Here is a 22,321-nt window from a genome sequence, read left to right on the forward strand (position 1 = left end):
ACAAGCCTTTTGGGTCTTTTGATATGATCATTTAGCAGATTCCTTTATCCAAAGGGACTTACAGAACTGTCAACAATGATGGACATATATTTAGTATATGTGTCCCATCCGGGTATGGAACCCACAACCCTTATGATGCCAGGCCAGAACCATGCTCTGTCTAACTCTCTAAGCTGTTTGAATCACTGTGAGAAAAAGTAGGGGTGATGGAAGGTGTGAGGTACAGTACAATAAGTGATCAGTGACTGAACCTGTTCTGTGGTCATAGACCACTGTGACTGAACCTGTTCTGTGGTCATAGACCACTGTGACTGAACCTGTTCTGTGGTCATAGACCACTGTGAATGTGAAGGTATGAGTCAGAGAACTACAATGAGGTGGTTCCAAGCCTGTTCTATTCATTATATTTATATGCTGTGAAGTACAGTGGGTGGACAGACAGGAAGTGACCTTGCTGTGTTGTCGTCATTGACCATGAAGATGTGAGGTAAGTGGCCAGGGTCTTACCTGTGCTGTCATCATAGACAACGGTGACCGTCTTCCACTTGAAGAAGTGAACCAGGTCCAGAATGGCCCGGCTGAGAGAGGAGAAGTCTGGGTAGAGGCTGACGTAGAAGGAGTCCCTGTTGTCAGACACCTGGTGCTTCCATTTGGTCTGGATGTGGGGCACGCCAAGCGCGTTACAGATGGACTGGACCGCATTAGCCGACGAGCTGTGGGAGGGGCCAAAGATGGCCGCCACCCCCAGAGATAGTTGGTCGCAGGCTGAGGAGACAACGTTCAGTTACATCCTTTATTCTGTGGTTTATTCAGTATTATATGACATGCTAATGTTAGTTATTGGAGGATAAGTAATTGATTTCCCACTCCACTATGGCAAGCTGTCCGTTCGTATGATTTTGAATGACCATCATGAAGCATATTTGAAAGGAAGCCAGTGACAGTGTAAAATGTATGAGCAAGATCTATACACTGTATGCCTCCATAATATATGAAAAGGTTGGCAACAGTTTGTAACAACAACATTGTGCATTCAAATTACTTAATTTGATAAAAGGAGAAAACGCTTCAATCACAGAAAAATGATATAATGGCCAGTAATCGATAAGACACTTTGGATGCGTATGAAAAACCACCGTTTTCCCTATAGTGTTCTACTTTTGAACAGACCCTTATGGGGCAGCCCTATGGGCCCTGGACAAAAATAGTGCACTTTATCGGAAAAAGGGTGCCATTTTAGATGCAGCCTTTGAAATGTCAGGCCTAATGCAACCCAGTAAAACGATAGATTATTGCAGTTTATAAACCTGTCTCCAGGGAGATAACCAGCTCTGTGAATTAGTATTACTGCTGAGTCCTTAGCAGAAGCCAATCAATTGTCTCGGTTTGCAGTTTACAACTGCACAGACATCAGATGCATCCCAAATAGCACCCTATTCTCATATAGGGTAATACTTTTCAGCAGAGCCCTATGGGCCCTGATCAAAAGTAGTGCACTATAAAGCCTAAAGGGAATAGGGTGCTATTTGGGATGCAGCCATCCTCTCTCTATGCCTGATTATAATTGTCCCAATCCAACCAATGAACTACGCATGAGCCCACTTTCACTGGGTGGGTGGGAACACACTAACAATGCTAAACAGGATAGGAGAGTCACACAAATAGCAAGCAAACGTCAGATCAATATTTTTAAATGTGACCACTTGTTCTATGAATATTGTTCAGGGGACCAGCACCAGTGATGAATCTACAGCATGTGGGTGTGAATGTAGCTTTCTGAATTGTATTCATAATACTTGACCTTTTCTGGAGGCTTCGAAGCTGTCGTAGATGTTTATCCGTTGGATGTCATATGTTAGCGTTGTGTTTGGCAGTAGGGTTCTGTTCCTGTTGATTGTGTTTAAAGCAAATTTAAAGGCTAGTTCCTCAGCACCTGACGGCCCCGACTCAATGGACTCGAATATTCCTCCTGAAAACAAACAGATAGACAACAGACAGTTGGTTAGTACAGTAATTGAACGAAGTGGTTAATAAAATCAGATTTAATGTTGAGAGAGGATTGTTCTTGACTCATTTCTAGTTGCATACATACTTGTGTGTGATTATGCTGTTCTGTCTTGTACTCATAATTCAACAATCTCCTAATTTAAATAGAAAGGTTAGTCAAATACAATTCACAAGATATAGAAAATATATTGAAAATATACAGTAATTCCATCAAGTCCATCGATACAATGAAAATGAGGCTGATAATTTGCACATCACATCAGCTGGGGGTAATTTTTTACTCAGGCTATGGGGTTACTTTTAACACTGACACATGATTGAAGCAAAAGCTTTCAGACACTTTAAGGCTTGGACAGTTTCCAACAGGAATCTGATCCAGGGGGATGTACTACTGTAAGAGAAACTCCTGTTATGTACTGTAGAGTGATGCACTCTCTTCAGAAAGTCTGGAGTGGAAAGTATGTTTAAAAGTGCCGGCTGTATAGCCAACGGCCCTCCGGTGAATTCATCTGACAGCCAGCAGATGAATGGCTGCCGGAGAGGCTTGGGAGGGGAGGGGGTGGAACTCTTAGATCAATGTGCCCTGATTGGCCGGCGGATCAATCAATCAAGCCCTTGGGGAGCGCTGGAGCACAACGGCAGGAGATTGAAGTGTTTTGTTTGGGTTAGCCCCTTGGCCTGCCCCGTTGGCTCACAGTCTGTCTGTCTGTCTGTCAGAGGAAGCTGTCAGTAAATGCTATGGTTTATTTACTCCTACTGTAGAACTCCAAAAGCAGTAACTAAACAGAGGACCGGGCCACTTGCAGAAGCAGCAACAAGACACGACTCAGAAAAGGTTTCTCTCCTCTCTCTCATTAGTATTCTTCTCGTGGGAGAGCTCTATTTTGCATGCCATAATGAGTTGGAGGGAATTAATAAGCATCAGTTAATCGGGATGTACTATAATTGGAAGCCTGAGCGTTCGGAATCGGTCCGTTCACATGACAGAAGCACCGTGTCTTGCTGAGAAGAGAATGTCTCTGTGGCTCAAATGAAAGAAAGAGGAGAGAAGAGAAGCGAGTGAACGACTAAACGACTGACCGACCATGTGAATGTGAAAGAAGAAGATGAATCAGACTGGACAGATTAATGCGAAGACATGACGGAGGGAGTAGGTGGATGAATATGAATATGTGTAATGTGTAACTCCTTTGTACTATAGGTTACGATAAGTATGCATTGACATGAAAAATATGAGCAATGTAGAAAGCAGATTGAACTGAAGGTCAATGTATGAGAACCATACATACTGATGAATTGAATTAAGTGGTATAGGTATGGTATAGGTGGGTGAAAGGTTAACACTATGAAGTTGAATATGAATGGTATAATATGGTTACAAGGGAGAATGAGTGTATGGATAGGTACAGGTGTGTGTGTAGTGTGAATATGACAATGAGGAAGCTAGTCTAAATGAGATTGTGGAGGTGAATGTAAGAGGGTGTGGTCAGCAGTGAAGGGGTAGACAGGAGAACAGGTGGGGCTAACATTTTCACATCCAGATAATAACAGTGATATATTGAGGTCCACCCAGGGAGTAGCTAGTCCCCCTGCTGACTGGTGGCTTGTAAGGTTCTTTGCTTTGACACTATAAGCCACAGATCCACAGAGCTTACAGCAGGCAGAGATCTGATATCCATTACAGAGGTGATAGCTTTCATAATACCTGATGTAGAAGAAATAGGAGCAAAATCACCATAATATTGATCCCCAAAACTCTCAAGTCAGAGGTCACAAAGGGTCATGGGCTTTGAGACACCGTTGGCGACATGGACACGAGCATATGGTGGAAGGTAGAGGGGGTATGGGAGATTATCTGAGGCTGGTGTATTGGCTGTGTGTGTGTGTGTGTGTGTGCGTATTGAACCAAGAGGGATATCCCCTCCATACGCTATAAAGACCGGTTCAGCACAGGTCCCAAAACAGCAATCAGTCAGGAGAGAATTACATCAACACTTCATCAATCTGGGGAAATCACATTAACAGACACAAACTAACCACAGTGCTGCAGTCAACACAACTAGGCTACTCCGACCAATCACAGAGAGTTTACAGAGCCGTGTGGCCCAACCTAGCCAAACAGATCTTCTTGAGCTCTGTCCCAGAACAGATCACAAACCAAAACCTCAAGCTATAGTTTGTCACAAAAAAACATGTACCGTGGTTTGAGTGGCCACAACTGAAGGCTGTATCCTGCTGCTGTTGGCACCATGTTATTGTAGACCTACCCATGGTAACTCTGAAGCCAAGGGGGCGTATGTACCAAGCATCTAAGAGTGCTTATTCAAGATCAGTTTAGGCAGTTTAGGCTAGATCACAATAAATAAGATTACATGGATAGGGGGGACCTGATCCTAGATAAACACTCCTGCTCTGAGACTCTTGATACATACAGCCCCTGGTCTAGACACTGGAGAATGGATCAGTGTGGGCACTGGATAATGCCCTGTCCCTCTCAGCTGGTGACATGTGTTCTGTGATCAGACTACTGGGTCTTCCTCAGCCCATACATCCATCAAAACCCATCACTATTAACACCCCTAATTAATGATCAATGGGGTCTTCAGCATCCCTGAATTATTAATCTACCAGCGCCACGATCAATGTTATCACACTATCCACATCTTTCTGTGCCAAGAAGGGAGTGTATAGCCTAATTTAAATCTCAGTAAGTATGTTCGGCCACATCATAAGGCAGCATACTGACAGACATGTGGACAAAGGAGAAATCATCATTCTCTTGCTGCAATATGAAAACCAAATAGAGATGAATGATAGTGAAATTCATATTTCTTAGCTGATCAATCAGCTTTGATAGGAAACCACTGAGTTCTCCAAAAGCTGATCAATATTGTCATTGAGTTGCCTCTAACCAAATATTGGTAATATAATTCCTGCTTCACAATGAGTCTGCACCAGAGGAGTCTGGAGGCTGTTAGGAGGAGCTATAGGTAGACAGGTTCATTGTAATGGCTGGAATGGATTAAATTGAATGGTATCAAACACATCAAACGTGGAAACCACTTTTGACTCTGTTCTATTAATTCCATTCCAGCCATTACAATGAGCCTGTCCTCCTATAGCTCCTCCCACCAGCTTCCTCTGGTCTGCACCTTTTATGTTTCCTTTAGAAGAGATGCATCAACTCCTGTAGAGTAAGTCAGTCTTAACCTTGGGCCAAACTGATACTACTTTGGAATGTCAAAATACTGTATACTGAACAAAAATATAAACATGCAACAATTTCAAAGATTTGACAGAGTTGCAGTTCATATAAGGAAATTAGTCAATTGAAATAAATTCATTAGACCCTAATCTATGGATTTCACATGATTGGGAATACAGATATGCATCTGTTGGTCACAGATACCTTAAAAAAAAGGTAGATCAGAAAACCAGTAATCTGGTGTGACCACTATTTGCCTCATGCAGTGCGACACATCTTCTTCATAGAGTTGATCAGGCTGTTGATTGTGGCCTGTTGAATGTTGTCCCCCTCCTCTTCAATCACTGTTTGAAGTTGCTGGATATTGGCGGGAACTAGAACAAACTGTCGAATATGTCGATCCAGAGCATCCCAAACATGCTCCTGAGTGGCGCAGTGGTCTAAGTTACTGCATCTCAGTGCTTGAGGTGTCACTACAGACCCCCTGGTTCGATTCCAGGCTGTATCACAACCGGTTGTGATTGGGAGTCCCATAGGGCGGCGCACAATTGGCCCAGCGTCGTCCGGGTTTGGCCGGTAGTAGACCGTCATTGTAAATAAGAATTTGTTCTTAACTGACTTGCCTAGTTAAATAAAGGTAAAATATATATATTTTTAAATGTCTGGTGAGTATACAGGCCATGGAAGAACTGGGACATTTTCAGCTTCCAGGAATTGTGTATAGATCCTTGCGACATGGGGCTGTGCATTATCATGCTGAAACATGAGGTGATGGCAGAGGATGAATGACACAACAATGGGATCTCATCCCGGTATATCTGTGCATTCAAATTGCTATAGAAAATATGGAATTTTGTTCGTTGTCTGTAGTTTATGCCTGCCCATACCATAACCCCACCGCCACCATGGGACACTCGTTGACATCAGCAAACCGCTCGCCCACACGACGCCATTTTCGTGGTCTGCGGTTGTCAGGCCGGTTGGACATACTACCTCTAAAACGACGCTGAAGATGGCTAATGGTAGAGAAATGAACATTCAATTCTCTGGCAACAACTCTGGTGGACATTCCTGTAGTCAGCATGCCAATTGCACGCTCCCTCAAAACTTAAGACATCTGTGGCATTGTGTTGTGTGACAAAACCGCACAATTTATTGTGGCCTTTTTTTGTCCCAAGTACAAGGTCCACTTGTGTAATGATCATGCAGTTTAAACAGCTTCTTGATATGCCACACCTGTCAGGTGGATGCATTATCTTGGCAAAGGAGAAATGCTCATTAACAGGTATATAAACAAATTTGTGCACACAATTTGAGAGAAATCAGCTTTTTGTACGCATGGAAAAATTCGGGGCTCTTTTATTTCAGTTCATGAAACATGGGACCAACACATGTTGCGTTTATATTTTTGTTCAGTTTACAATCAACGGGCTCTGTCAAAGCCAGCCATCTCCTGCAGCCTAACCTAATGTAGCAGGCGTAAAATAAACACCTGAGCGTGGTCCCCACATCCGGTTTTCAGGGGAAAAGGAAGCTAGGTTGAAGATACTGTAGCCCTGAAAACTGGATGTTGCCGGTTTTCTGAGACCCCGCTGAGTGTGCCTGCAGCCAAATACAATTATGACAAAGGCACAGGCTGTGTACAGGGAGAAGATAGATAGTGCTTATCATGCAAGTTTAGGGTGACCAGAATGTTAAACCGACACAACCAAAAAGTTGCTATAAGAATAAGTGCATTAGCATTGTAATAAGAAATAAGTCTAGACCTGATTACCTGAGTCTCACTGAAGGCTTAGAATCGACTAAGCCTCAATCACCCTCAATAAGTGAGTCTGAATTAGCACACTAATCCCTATACCAACACCCTATTTCCATAGGGCTCTGATCAAAAGTAGTATACTAGATGGGGGATAGGGTGCCATATAATTTCAGAGTTTTGATACTCTTCTGTACCAAAGCTTGTTTTTTAAATCAGTTTTACCTATAAAAGCTCAGCTTTGTCCAGTTGAGGATAAAATGAATGCATCACCATCAGTACATTAATTTTAAGCAACATTTAATTTCCTTTTGTTTGGTTGAACTCGTGAGAAATAAAAACACACTCCATTTAAAAGTAGTCTGTTTTCTTTTTTTAATACTCTGATTCTGCCTTCTGCCGGTCTGAAATCAATTGCTACACTTGCTGCTATCTTGGCAAGCGTGTGTGTGCCTGTCGGGCTGCGGCGAGCCGGAGAGGCTATCTTTGATGAATGCGCTCAGTAATCCAGTCAATTGGTAGCATTAATAATGTTTGGTTTGCTAAAATAGTGACTATAGCCGCCCAACGCTTGCTGCTTCTGGGCTGTGGGGCCCTCCACACGTTGAGCTGAGGGACTCAACAAGACTACAGGCTTTAAAGCTCTGCACAACACACATAGTTCAAAGATACAGTGACAGAGACAGGGGGAATTAACATATGTGTGTGTGTGTGTGTGTGTGAGTGTGTGTTTGGTTTCTGACTCACGTTGATGTTATCACGAGTTGCAACACTGGACTTTTTACAGCTTAGCAAATGTGCTCATGAATGATAACAAAAAGGGTTCTGGCAAATATGCAGAACTACCCCACAGTGTCACAGGAGAGGCTTCTAACAGTAAAGGACTGCATGGCAAATTGCCAACAAACTCTTTCTGCTGAGGTCAAATGGTAGAAGAAGTAAAAGGGCAGAGAAACACCTGGATCTGATTAACATTACTGGTTTACCAACAGGAGAACGTTAAACGTGAAGGTCTTCCAGTGAGTGAGTTGCTGTGCCCATGTGTTTTTCAGCCTAATCCCTCTCAGTGACTTGAATAAAGAGCCTGTCTAATCCTCACACACACTCAGGGCTGTGACCGAAAACCAGGAAACGCCTAACGCCTCTCTCCTCTCAGACTGGTCATGACAGGCCAACCAGAGTAAAGGTGAAACATCATCTATCTCAATATCCTCTCAGAGAAAAAACACAGAGGGGAAATTAATAGGAAATCCAGCTTCAGTTCATTGCTCATTTTGGTGGAGTGAAAATTATTTATGGGGAAAAATAAGGTAGACCACTACACACACACACACATCCACGTCCTTTCCGTCTCCCTCCGACGTTGACAGTTTGATGGCCATCAGTGTCAGAATAGCAGTGCAGCAGAACGAGAAGTGTAGCATGACGCGCTCCCAGAGCATGTTCCATCTTTATCACAGCTGGGGTGTAACAGAGAGGGAGGGAGGGAGGGAGGGAGGCAGGGAGGCCTGTGGAACTGAACTGTCTCACACACCTGAGGTAGTTACACTGCAAAGGAAACATTTTTATTATTTTCAGGCATAAATGTAGATCTTGTTCTAAAACAATGAATCTAAGAAATATATCCTTACAGAGGAAGAGGAAACAATACTATCACCAGGAGAGGGACTGCTGTAATTTTTAAATGCCTGTACAACGACTGTGCCCTAAAAATCTGAAATCCTTTGCTATTTATCTGTTATTTTCTCTGATCTCTGTGTTCGGAACAATTTGTTCCTTTTTGTCTTGAACAAGATCAACAGCAGAACAGTTGTGTACTGTGTGTACTATGGGGATATGTCTGCCTGTGTGCCTGCCTGCCTGTCTGTCTGCCTGTGTGCCTGTCTGTCTGTCTGTCTGCCTGTCTGTCTGTCTGTCTGTTTATCTGTCTGTCTGTCTGTCTGTCTGTCTGTCTGTCTGTGTGCCTGCCTGTCTGTCTGTGTGCCTGTGTGCCTGTCTGTCTGCCTGTCTGTCTGCCAGTCTGTCTGCCTGCCTGTCTGTCTGTCTGTCTGAGGTGCAGAATTGAAGATGTAGCACTGACTGACTGAAAGCCACCAGAGACTTATAACAGAACAGTGGAATTGATGGTACCAGGTCTATCCTTTATTCAAATCTTTTTCTGTCTCCCTCACTCTATTTATCTCATTTTCTACTGTATCTATCTACCTAAGCCCTCTTCCCTCCACATTATCTCCCTCTAATTATCTCTCTCTCTCTCCTTCTTTTCTTTGTCTTTCTTAAATATACCATGATAAATGGTTGATGTTAGATTAATATAATGTTAACATGGAAAATGATGTAGTGTTCCATCTCTTTTCTTTTTTTTGGTTGATAGAAAGATAGAACAGCGTTGAGTACTCTGCTGGACACTTTCCCAAATGTCAGTGCATCATAGCCATTGTCAAGCACTCCCAGACCCACAAATGTCAGCCTCTCCTCAGCACCGGAGCTATTGTGAACCACTCACACAGCTGGAAATGTCAATGATTCCCCTGATGTAGATAGACGACATTGAGAGAGAGAGAGAGAGAGAGAGAGAGAGATCAAGGTCTTTGAGAGCAAGAGAGGGACTCAGGGAAAGTAGCTTACAACCCAGTATCTATGGATCTATTCTACAGTGTAGTACTGGTCACATCACTCCTGCCTGGAAAACTCCTCCACACTATACAAGCCCCTACAAGCCTGTGACCCATGTCATAAGACATACAGTATGAATGTGTCCTTGTGACGGAAGTCACATAGATATGTATCATTAATTGGAATTGGAATTTACTTCCTGAATTGACTGAATTGAAATGGTATTCGCCCCAACCCTGTTCGGCCCTTTAGTGCCCAGTAAAGAATGAGAGTGTCACGCTCGTTGAAGGACGGGTCAGACCAAGGCGCAGCGTGATATGCGTACATGTTTATTAAAACTGAATAAATACACAACAAAACAATAAACAAACGAACGAAACGTGAAGTCCTAAGGTTTAACACACAACAAACCTTACCCGGAACAAGATCCCACAACTAGACAGTGCCAATAGGCTGCCTAAGTATGGTCCCAATCAGAGGCAGCTGTCGCTCGTTGTCTCTGATTGGGAACCACACCGGCCAACATAGAACTATACATACTAGACAAGCCACATAGAAAAAGCACAACAAGGAATATACACACCCTGACTCAACATATAAGCATCCCCTGAGTCAGGGCGTGACAGAGAGTCACAAGATCACCACAAGAAACCTGTACAGATGTTGTACCCTGTAACTGGGGAGAATGGTGCCATAGCTCAGACTATGACCCAAATTCAATGAATTCCAGATTCAGAAAACCACATTTCAGGTTCACTCAGAACGTTTACAGGTATGGTTTCTGGACAATATCCAGAGACAATGTTCTGTAAAGGAATAGCTTGCCTCGGTTCTAACACAGTTAACAAAGACTCAATACTAACCGTGACTCATACCCCATAGTCACACACAGGAACACATCTGAGTAGTACAGAGCCGTACACACAGAGACACACACACACACACGTTACACACACACATGCTTCAACACCACCCAAGATCCCAGACAGGACAATCATACAGTAGAGGACAACCTAAAAATGACACACACAAGCACACACAAGCACACACACACAACCTCTCTCTCTTGTTTCACACACATCTAAATGCTATTTTCTACATCAACAGTTAATTCCCCATCTGTTGAGGTGAGCATTGGGCTGATGTGAGGGGGATACTACTCTGCTCTCTCTCTCTGTTTCTCATCTATCTTAGGAGAGGATACAGTTTGTTAATAGAGCAGAGAGAGTCAATCTTATTATATCTCACTTTTTCCATCTCTCCTCTCCTCTCCTCTCCTCTCCTCTCCTCTCCTCTCCTCTCCTCTCCTCTCCTCTCCTCTCCTCTCCTCTCCTCTCCTCTCCTCTCCTCTCCTCTCCTCTCCTCTCCTCTCCTATTTGCTTAACAATGATAACAATCCCTTCTGTTTAACTCACTCACATTGGACCAATTCTCCAAGCAGCGCACTAAGTACTGCTCTCTCTCTCCTCTCCTCTTTCATTTTTTAATGAGTAGCTTTTCTTTTGAACTTGTCTGTGGCGTATTGATTTTCCAGTGCTCAGACGAGTGCATGCACGATATTATCTCCGGCAGGCGCGTGGAGGAAGGGGTTGGTTGGCGTTTTCCCAACTTAACGTGATTCTCTCTCATTTCTCTAACGCGATGCCCCCTGACCCCTGCATTGTGCTCTAATCCTGGTCCGTTTAAGAGATCAGCCCAGGCTCTGATGAGATACGAACGTCTCGCCAGCCCAGCCTATTAACTGTTAAAGTAAAGGGTTAGGCCAATGATAGGCCTCTTTTATTTCTCTCTGTCTTTCTCTCTGTCTTTCTTTCTTTCTCGCTCTCTCTCTGTCTTCCTCTTTCTCTCTCTATCTATTTTTCACTCTCTCTCCCTCTTCTTTTACCCCTCCCGATCTCTCCTCCCCCCTCTTTCCTTTTTGTGAAAAATATTAATTAAGGCATGCATTTCCTACTGTCTCCTTTCAGTAGCAGTCTGTCCATAAAGTATGTGGGCCATAGTGGGATCAATAGGAGATCTTTAATGCTGGGGAAAGGGTTGTTCAGGTCAGATTACTTTTAGATCGTACAATGCCCCCACTCTACACTCTCTCTCCTCCACCCGAGCCACACACACTGCACTGGACCTGGGCCAAGGCACACATAGCCTACAGTATACCTCAAAAACTCCAGCAAACAATTTAGCCATCAAAGTAATGCTCTAAGACAACAACAACAACATCAAGACCTTCTAGACACAGAGATAGGGAGGAGACTCTCTGTGCTCTGAGTTATGCTGAAATAAGTTTATAATGCTTAGTGAGTGAACCATCTCTCTTCTGTAAAGGAGGAGAGGAAAACAGGCCTATTCACAACCAGAGGGCGGAGGTAACAGCCTTTCTCTGCCACTGAAGAAGTGGAAGTCCCCTCCTCCCTCTCTTTCTTCCTTTCCTCCTCCTCTCCTCCTCCCTCTCCTCCTTCCTCTCCTCCTCCCTCTCCTCCGTCCTCTCCTCCTCCCTCTCCTTCCTCTCCTCCTCCCTCTCCTCCTTCCTCTCCTCCTCCCTCTCCTCCGTCCTCTCCTCCTCCCTCTCCTTCCTTTCCTTCTCCCCCTCCTTCTCCCTCTCCTCCCCCTCTCCTCCATCCTCTCAGCACATTTGTCATCTTGTTCAGAATACATTTTCCGGTGAATTGCGGCCGGGACCCAATTCATTCATTTTAATATTTTTAAAGGTGAACAGGAAAATTAACATGTGGAGTCTTTTTTTGTAAAGATATGAGGTATGGCTTTGGTAACGAATCTAGAATGAGCATTTTCCACTTCCTTTATGAAATTGTAGACGGTGTGTTTGAACGGAGAGAGCTGCAGAACACGTATTATAGATAATGCTAAAACAAAAGGGGAGCAAATCAAATTGACAGAAATTCTATTTTCTGGAAGGAGAAAAGAGAACCGTCAAGTGTGTGCTGAATTCTAATGTCAAGCTGAGATAGCCGAGCTAGTGGAGAGAGATCAGTGCAGCAAGGATAGTGATAACACAGGAAAACGGGAAGCTTGACTTTTTAAAACAAATCTCCCAACAGCAGAATAATTTGTCTCCAGCTATTCTCAGGGACACACTGATAGTGAACCTGGCCACAGTGTTGGTGTGTGTGTGTGTGTGTGTATGTGTGTGTTTGCTTGCGTGAGTGCTTGCCTGCTTGTGTATGTGTGCGTGTATGTGTTTGTTTGCATGTGTGATAGTGTGTGTATGATTCAACAGTAATAACACCATCATGTCTCCATGCAGGCAGCAGCATCCTCGTTGGGCCGAGGAGGGACTTTGTGTCCCTATTGGCTCCCTGGGCCAGGCTGAGCAAGCGAATCGTCCGTGTCGGTGCTTTTTGACTAATGAACTCAGCTCAGCCGCAAGGTCACAGCCAGGTGGGCTCCATGGCAACGGCGGAACCTTTATCAAATGGAATAGAGAGGTGGGCAGGGCCGAGCTTGTCTCCTGGAAGGAAGGATCCAGAAGGTTTGAAGGCCGCCTCCCAAATGACTCCCTATTCCCTTTATAGTGCACTGCTATGACTATAGCCCACTATATAGGGAATGGGCCTCTGGTGAAAAGCAGTGCACTATATATGGCATAGTGTGCGTATTTGGGAGGCAACCTGTGAATCTTTGAGATGGAACAAAGGGTGATGGATGTGGTGGAACGAACAGGATAGCTGTCTCTGTAATGAACTTGTCCCATGTGATTCTCTGACCGGGACAGAGTAGTAGTGACACGTTTAACCCCTTACCCACACCCACACACACACACTGCAGCTGAGTACACCAGATGTGCCACATGTATAGAGACGGATAGCTGCCTAACTGAGATGAATCACCAATGGTATTTCCTATGTGTTTTAGACATCAGATGTTGTGTTTAGTAATGATTTAGTTTGGGCCTACTGATCATGTGTGATCGTGCTCCTGCTCCCTCAGTTACCCCTGCACCATTTGTTAGATGTCTAGTTAGCATGCTGTTTTCTCTGTAATTCAATGTATTGTTGTATTAATGCTGTTAAGGTGACGCTGCCGTCGTGGTGTCAGGCTATGGCGCAGTGAATAGGTACAGTGGGATTCTGGGTAATATAATCATCTGAAGGTGATGTGTCTCAGACCTCTGGCCATGGTATTATTCACCGTTACCACGGCGATCCCTGCTCTCTCCCTCTCTCCCTCTCTCTCTCTCCCTCTCCTCCTTCTCCTCCCCTCCGGGGTCTAGTGGACATGTCTGCAGGTATGATGAACCATGAAATACATTAAGGACCAGCTAATAGATTAAAATACATTTCAAACTGAATCAAGGCTGTGTGAGAGAAGAGGAGGTAGAGTACAGCTCTCCCCTTGGGCACAGCTAGGGAATCTGTTATGACAAGCTGACCACATCTCACCCTTCCTCAGATGAATTAGAAGTCACCTCTAGTCACATTACTGTACAGTCTGAAACTTCTCTCCTTCCTCTTCCTTCTATCTTCACTTCCCTCTCTTTTCTGTTCTGTCACTCTTTCATCTCGCCCTCAGAACGCACTGCACTTCTCCAAGACAGAAAAAGACAGTGTCGGTGCGTGTATGTACGCACGTGTTTGTGGTTGTGTGTGAGTGTGTGTGTGTGTGTGTGTGTGTGTGTGAAATGTTGAGCTAGCTAATGGTTTCATTTGCATTGAGGGATAGTGATGAGGCCTTGAAGGGCTCCATCCCAGCAGATGAGTTCCTACGTTACTTCATCTCTCATGCTGCTATATCATCATCACTGTATCCTCACAGACTCCAGGACCATGGATCCACTGCTTTAACCAACACAACACTACTGGGAACCTTTCAGCGCCATGGGGAACAGAGACATTCTCTGGGACTACTAGACAATTTACAACCAGACATCTCCTTAAGCACCTAGAGCCTATGTCTGTGTCACAAATGGCACCCTATATAGTGCACTACTTTTGAAAAGTACACTACATGACCAAAAGTATGTGGACACCTGCTCATCGAACATCTCATTCCAAAATCATGGGCATTAATATGGAGTTTGTCCCCCCTTTACTTCTATAACAGCCTCCACTCTTCTGGGAAGGCTTTCCACTAGATGTTGGAACATTTCTGCGGGGACTTGCCTCCATTCAGCCACAAGAGCATTAGTGAGGTTGGGCACAGATGTTGGGCGATTAGGCCTGGCTCGCAGTCGGTGTTCCAATTCATCCCAAAGGTGTTCGATGAGGTTGAGGTCAGGGCTCTGTGCAGGCCAGTCAAGTTCTTCAGCACCGATCTCGATAAAACATTTCTGTATGGACCTCGCTTTGTGCACAGTGGCATTGTCATGCTGAAACAGGAAAGGGCCTTTCCCAAACTGTTGCCACAAAGTTGGAAGCACAGAATCGTCTAGAATGTCATTGTATGCTGTAGCGTTAATATTTCCCTTCCCTGGAACTAAGGGGCCTAGCCCGACCATGAAAAACAGCCCTAGACCATTATTCCTCCTCCACCAAACTTTACAGTTGGCACTATGCATTTGGGCAGGTAGCGTTCTCCTGGCATCCGCCAAATCCAGATTTGTCTATCGGACTGCCGGATGGTGAAGCGTGATTCATCACTGCAGAGAACACATTTCCACATCTCCAGAATCCAATGGCGGCGAGCTTTACACCACTCCAGCCGACGCTTGGTATTGCACATGGTGATCTTAGGCTTGTGTGCTGCTGCTCGGCCATAGAAACCCATTTCATGAAGCTCCCGACGAACAGTTCTTGTGCTGATGTTACTTCCAGAGGCAGTTTGGATCTCGGTAGTGAGTGTTGCAACTGAGGACAGACCATTTTTACGCGCTACACGCTTCAGCCCTCGGCAGTCACATTCTGTGAGCTTGTGTGGACTACCACTTCGCAGCTGAGGTGTTGTTGATCCTATATGTTTCCACTTTACAATAACAGCACTTACAGTTGACTTGGGCAGCTCTAGCAGGGCAGAAATTTGACGAACTGACTTGTTGGAAATGTGGCAACCTATGACGGTGCCACGTTGAAAGTCACTATTCTACTGACAGTGTTTGTCTATGGAGATTGCATGGCGGTGTGCTCGATTTTATACACCTGTCAGCAACGGATGTGGCTGAAATAGCCAAATATATTTTATTTGTAATACATTTGCAAAAAAATCTAAAAATCTGTTTTCACTTTGTCATTATGGGGTATTGTTTGTAGATTGAAGAGGAACAATTAATTTCATCCATTTTAGAATAAGGCTGTAACATAACAAAATGTGGAAAAAGTGAAGGGGTCTGAATACTTTCCGAATGCACTGTATAGTGTTTATAGAGAATAGGGTGTGATTTGGGTTGCACATACCTGTCCTACAGAGTATAGCTAGGGACATTTCTGTTGACTCCTGATGCATCATTAAACTAAACTCATTTCTAAAGAGGATTTGATTAAAATGTAAAACACACAATAAAGGTCTAATTCAATAAGTGATCAAAATAGTATTCATGTGTGAGTCTGTTTCATGTTTAAACAGTAACAGTCTGGCTCAGCCACAGAGAAAGAGCCTGGGAGGTCTGCTAGTAGGAAAATATTAAATAACAAAATTCTACACAGAATATACTAAAATGCCTGTGAAAATAAGTGAAGAAGGTCTCTATAAATATTAGTGAGGGCTTTTTAAAAGCGGGTAATCACTTTCGCTTTTATGCATAATGTAGCTTATTTATTCAAACAGTCCTATGCGTTAGGAGTAAATTGCTCTGTTTGAGAGAGCTTTATATCTCTGGCTGCAGTTAGCTCAGAGACAAAGACAGAGACTGCGGTGTACTGGGGATACGCGATGGGAGCTCTGCTACTGTGCTATGCTTAGGGAGGTGTCTGTCTGTGTTCATGTGTGTGTGTGTGTGTGTGTGTGTGTGTGTGTGTGTGTGTGTGTGTGTGCGTGTGCATGTGTGTGTGTGTGTGTGTGGCTGTGTTAATGTGTGGGGGCTGCGCTGTTAATGGTGTCAGGGTGTCGGAGGGTACGGGAGGAAAGAGGCATTTAACAGTCACATTACGGGGGCTAATTCACCAGCTCACAGCAGTACTGCTGCCTCTTATTAAACATAACACTCTGGAGGACTGAGATCAACATCAGAGCACAGAGGAACACACATACACACTAAGACACAGGCACGCACTCACTCACGCGCACACACACCAAACGCACACACACACACACACACACACTAAGGATTAAGGCAAGTGCAGATGTTTATCAGTGAAACTTGATCATTTGACTTCTATTGGCCTCCCACATACAATACTATAATGTAATATTAAATCCCACATAGTCCTATAAACCCACAATGCGGGGCCCATCAAGACACCCACACACACCACCACCAATACCTGCCTGGGTAGAGCACCTCACCCACACCAGCAGGAGGGGATCTGTGTGTGCACTCCCACACAAACACACATGCACACACACACACACAAGCGACACAATCTCCCACACAGACTACACAGTCACAACTACTTTGACATACTCACACACTCCCACACACACTTTGCAGTCACAGCAGAGCCATGTATACATACACACACAAACACACACACACACACACACACACTCCTGGAGACATTCTATAGACATACTGTACATACACATACACCAGTCACAGCCAAAGAGACACACAGACCATCTAAGAGGAGCATGTGTGAAGATGAAGCAACACTGTTTTAGCAATGTGTAGTGCAGTGGGAGCAGGCAGTGGGAGGCTGAATAATACTGTGTTTTAGCACTATAGAAAATGCTCTCTGTGAATCATACTTGAGATGGTCATTCTATGGATTCAGTCTGAATAGAAACGTTTACTTTAATCAGAGCGAGTGAAGCCTGAGGGCTCAGCAGTCCCATTTGGGGTGAGAGAGAGAGAGAGAGAGAGAGAGAGAGAGAGAGAGAGAGAGAGAGAGAGAGAGAGAGAGAGAGAGAGAGAGAGAGAGAGAGAGGGTGAGAGAGAGAGAGAGAGAGAGAGAGAGAGAGAGAGAGAGAGAGAGAGAGAGAGAGAGAGAGAGAGAGAGAGAGAGAGAGAGAGAGAGAGGGAGAGAGAGAGAGAGAGAGAAGGGGGGCAGTGCTGCTCTGATGAGTCGAGGACAGATACTGTAGAAGGAGAACGACAGGGCCAGGTGCCTGTGGACCTAACACAAAAAAGCAGCCAGTCCTCCACTCTCTAATCCACTCTCTTTACTCTCAGTATGGCAGTACCTATATATACCAAAACGGTACTAAAAATATTATTATGACAAAATAGTTTATGACACATTGTAGACAAGAATGCAGGTCTGCTTCTTTTGGTGGATTATGCTTTTGATGAAAATAAATAGTTTCCTATTTATCAACCTTAGAATATTGTTTATACACACTCACATACGCACTCACACACACACACAAGCACGCGAACAGCCACCACAACCACCACCACTACTACTTCTCCTCCATCCTCTGCCTAGGCCTGTGTCAGTCTCCCTCCCTACAACTAAATGGGAATGGCTGATGGGATATTGGGGGGCCCTTTGCCATGTCATGTCTCCAGCCTCCACCATATTCAAATCAAGCATGTTCCACGATGCATTTTTAATAAGGAGTAGTTTCGAAAACTGGATTTAGAATCAGTGCCGTGGATTAATAATTCAACAAGGAACCAATTTCCCTCCAAATTGAAATAGACTGAGAACAGAGTCAGTCATGTCTCTGTACTGTAGTGTGGGTGGGATTGGGAGAAGGAGGAAAGGTGGGAAGGAGGGAAGGAGGGATGGAGGGATGGAGGGAAGGGGGACTGGTGAATGTAATTGTCTTCCATTTTTCATAACCAAGAGAACATGTTCTCTTCTGAGTGGATTTTACCGCTGGGCTTTTGAGGCCAGTTCAGGTTTCTGTTTCAAATGTTCCTCTCTGGTTTTTCACTGTGTTTCATATATGGAAGGTATCTTGTACACAAGAAACACACACATGCATGTAATTGTAAAAGACACTGGAGTAAATACAGAAAAACCTGATCAGTCATGAAATGTGTCAGATGACTGTGCAGGTGAACAAGTTTCTCGTTATGTCTGTTGCTAGCTCTCTCTCTCTCTGACATATGACATAACTTTATTATCTATTATTTAGCCATTCTGTGTCCCAAATCAGTTTAAAGTAGGCTTACAAGTACAGGTACATCCCAGTGGTATACCCCTCTTCCTATGTCCCATAGTTCACATCCATCATTCACATGTTGCTATGTTGACGTGACAGACAGGTAGCAGACCGATACAGCTACTGGGTCAGTCACCAGACCAGAAGGTTATAGGTTCAGATCCCAGGAGGCCCAGTCAGGACCCCTGGGGGAGAAGACAGAGAGTTCTTACTTATCCCAGCACTACCAGCCTACGCTGATTAAAGGAGAAATCCAATACACTAACTGAATAATTTAACAAATCTTGTCAAAAGCTTTGTGCAAATGTGACAGATTTACATTTTGTCAATACTTGGAGCAGTTAACTGTCAGCTGTGTTTAACATACAGAGGAAACATACAAAAGTTCCCTGTTCGGGTGTTTCTAGACAGAGCCCTGAGGGGGAGTCAGAGAGGCAGTGTCATCGACAACATGAAGCAATTATAATCATTCAAGAAGTAATTACACTTCTGGACCATTTTATTGCCAATTCAACATCTTTTCTTGTTCTCCAGACAGAGAAACTCCATTTCAGGTTACACAACATTAACAACCCAAGCCTGCGGATAATATCAACATGACTGCAGTAGAGTGAGAGAGACAGGGCTGAGGTAGGAGTGTGTGTGTGCATGCGTCCGTCGGAGCGTACGTGCGTCCATGTGAGTGAGCGTGCGTGATGTGTGTGAAAGAGAGAGAGAGAGAGAGAGAGAGAGAGAGAGAGAGAGAGAGAGAGAGAGAGAGAGAGAGAGAGAGAAACAGAGCACGCAAGAAGGCAAAGAAGAAGCAACAAAGAAAGGGAGAACCTCTCTTTGGTCCCATGACCATTGGAGCTTTGATGCCAGGCGGTGAGCTTGCGTTCAAGTCTTGGTCTTGAGTCAGCTAGTGTTAGGGAGATGAACTACCTGAGAAGCCTGGCTGGCTGGCTGGAACAACAACACACACTGACTACCTGCCTCCATGTCTCCTGTGTGTTCACTACAGTAAAATATAGTGCTCGCTCCATGTGCTGCAGTCTGCATACAGGACATTGCTGGCTGACACAGGGATAGAGCTGAGATACACACGCATGCACACGCACACACTCACACACACACAAACACACAAAGTGGTTTACAGTGTACACGTTAATGAGGTCTGAAGGTGTGAATAACTGTTACACACTCAGGGATTAGCTTCATACACAGACATTCAGCTCCACACAATGGGCCAGGCCGTCCGAGTTCACACACAAAAACACACACACGGAAAGCATCTACCCTCATAACGATGAACTCATCATCCTAATTAGCCTTCCCTCTCGCCTGTCAACGTCTGGAGCCTTGCTTTAATTGATTACGGGGCGGGCCAGGTGTCATCCAGCCAACCACAACAATAGCAGGGCATTAGCAGTAGAGAATGGCTGTACATATCCAGTAGTCATGAGGTTCCATCATATCCAGGCTGGGAGAGCGTAGTGTCCTGCCTCCTGTCAACACAGGGCCCAGAGGGCATACTGGCCTCCCACCCTCACAACCAGTGATAGTTGATAGAGCCCAAGCCCTCTCCAATCCTTACCACAGGACAGAGGGAGGGAGACAGTTCAGGGGATTTGTCTAGGAGTAGCCAGTGAAGAGGGATCTTATTGGCACTGGGTGGGTACTGTGGAGCCTGGAGGGGGGAGGGACCAGTCAGACGGGTGAGGCAGGTGAGTAAGACCTTGTTACAGTGACAGCATGGTGGCAATGCAGAACAGCTGTGTGGTAGAGGGGTGGGGGGGTGGGGGTGTTGGTGGGGGTTCTGACATCTGCTCTTTGACTAGAGGAAAGCAGGTTTTCTAGAGAGACACAGACCAGCAGGTATACATGCAGCACATGCTGGTTGTATACAGGATTGCATACTGTGATCTGTACAGTATGTACACACACACACACTGGGTTGAGGCCTGATGATCGATGAGGTCAAAACTAATCTACATCACAACTCCCACATCAGAATAAACATCAGTATAAATCCAGGCTGAAAAAGAGAGAGAAAACCAGGCACTCTCTCCACTCAGTGTTGTGAAAACAGGTGATTCTATCTGAGCAGTGCAGTAATCTGAATAAGTGGCACTTAATGATGAACGCTGTGGTTACACAACGCTCCAATACAGTGCTTTTCCAACCCACGGGCCACAACACAGTATTCACCACAACCCTCTCATAGACCTGCTAGCTATCAGAGCAAATAACCCAATTTAGCACTACCACTACTATCTCTAACATACCTGAAATCTGACTGCAGTAAATAAAATTATCTAATCAAATTCACAGAACTCTCTTAGATTAGAGTCCACCAAGAACTAGGCTACATTTTCCAACTTCATTCAGCATTAGGTTTGAGGTAGATTGCATACATCACATGTCTCTGTGTTCCAGGTACAGTTATAACGCTATACAGTAAGATACTATAGCGGATTGTTGAATACATGAGCTGTCAATCTCTCTCTCTCTCTGGCCTTGTGTGTGAGAGTCCACAGCTTTGGTGTACATCCAAAATGGCAACCCTATTCCCTATATAGTGCACTACTTTTGACCAAACCCTGGTCAAAAGTAGTTCACTATATAGGGAAAAGGGTGCCTGTCACGGATGCCGCCGAGGCTGCTCCTCCTCCTTGCTCGGGCAGGCTTCGGCGTTCGTCGTCCCCGGAGTACTAGCTACTACCGCTTGATGTTTTCGATGTTTGTTTTGTCATGTCTAGTGGGTACACCTGTTGCGTATTCTGTATTGATTATGTCACGTATAAGTTCACCTGTTTTATGTTTTGTCTTTGTGTGTTATTGTCCGCGTGTCTTGGATGCCTTGTGTCGGTGTTATACTCATTGTGTCATTTTACGCATATGGTGTTTTTTCCCTCCAGTGTTGGAGACGTTTATTTTCGTGCGTATTTCGTGTTCTAGTAAAGTCGTCTTTACTTATCCTCTGTGTCCTGCGCCTGACTCCACCACCGCATACACATCAGCCTTTGACAGAATAACATACCAACCCATGGAGTCAGCAGGAGCAGCGGCGGTGCCCGAGTCACTGGAGGATCGGGTCAGCAGCCAGGGCGCCATGATCCATCGACTCGGCTCCGCCATGCAAGACGTGATGGACACCCTGCGCCGATGGGAAAGAGGAGGTTTGCCCACACCTCCTCCTACATTACCACCACCATCGGCCAGCCCCATCATACCATCTCCGGAGTCCAGTGGGATTCGGCTCTCGCTCCCGAGGGCATATGATGGCACCGCAGCCGGGTGTCAGGGGTTCCTACTTCAAGTGGAACTCTACCTGGCCACCATACACCCGGCGCCCTCGGGATACGAGAGAGCGTTTCCGCCCTCATCTCCTGTCTATCCGGCAAGGCTTTGGAGTGGGCCAATGCCTAATGGAGGGGAATAGACGCCGCCACCATCAGCTACGCGGAGTTCTCCCGCCACTTCAGGGCTGTTTTCGATCATCCCACAGAGGGTAAAGCGGCGGGGGAGCGTCTGTTCCACCTCCGACAGGGGAAGAGGAGCGCACAAGAGTTCGCCCTGGACTTCCGGACTCTAGC

General features: G+C 45.0%; 1 protein-coding gene across 1 annotated transcript in view; it reads right to left on the bottom strand.

Annotated features, from left to right (window-relative positions):
• Positions 1–22,321, bottom strand: part of LOC311118880 (glutamate receptor ionotropic, kainate 2-like) — a gene marked incomplete at both ends in the record, with an annotated part of 168,614 nt that overhangs the window by 111,908 nt on the left and 34,385 nt on the right. Inside the window, 2 exons of the mRNA XM_084157682.1 lie at positions 508–765; positions 1,802–1,969. Coding sequence (XP_084013808.1) covers positions 508–765; positions 1,802–1,969 — 426 coding nt within the window. The remainder of the gene's footprint in view (positions 1–507; positions 766–1,801; positions 1,970–22,321) is intronic.

Source organism: Coregonus lavaretus, assembly GCF_964263955.1.
Source record: "Coregonus lavaretus genome assembly, chromosome: 3".
Taxonomy (NCBI): Eukaryota; Metazoa; Chordata; class Actinopteri; order Salmoniformes; family Salmonidae; genus Coregonus; species Coregonus lavaretus.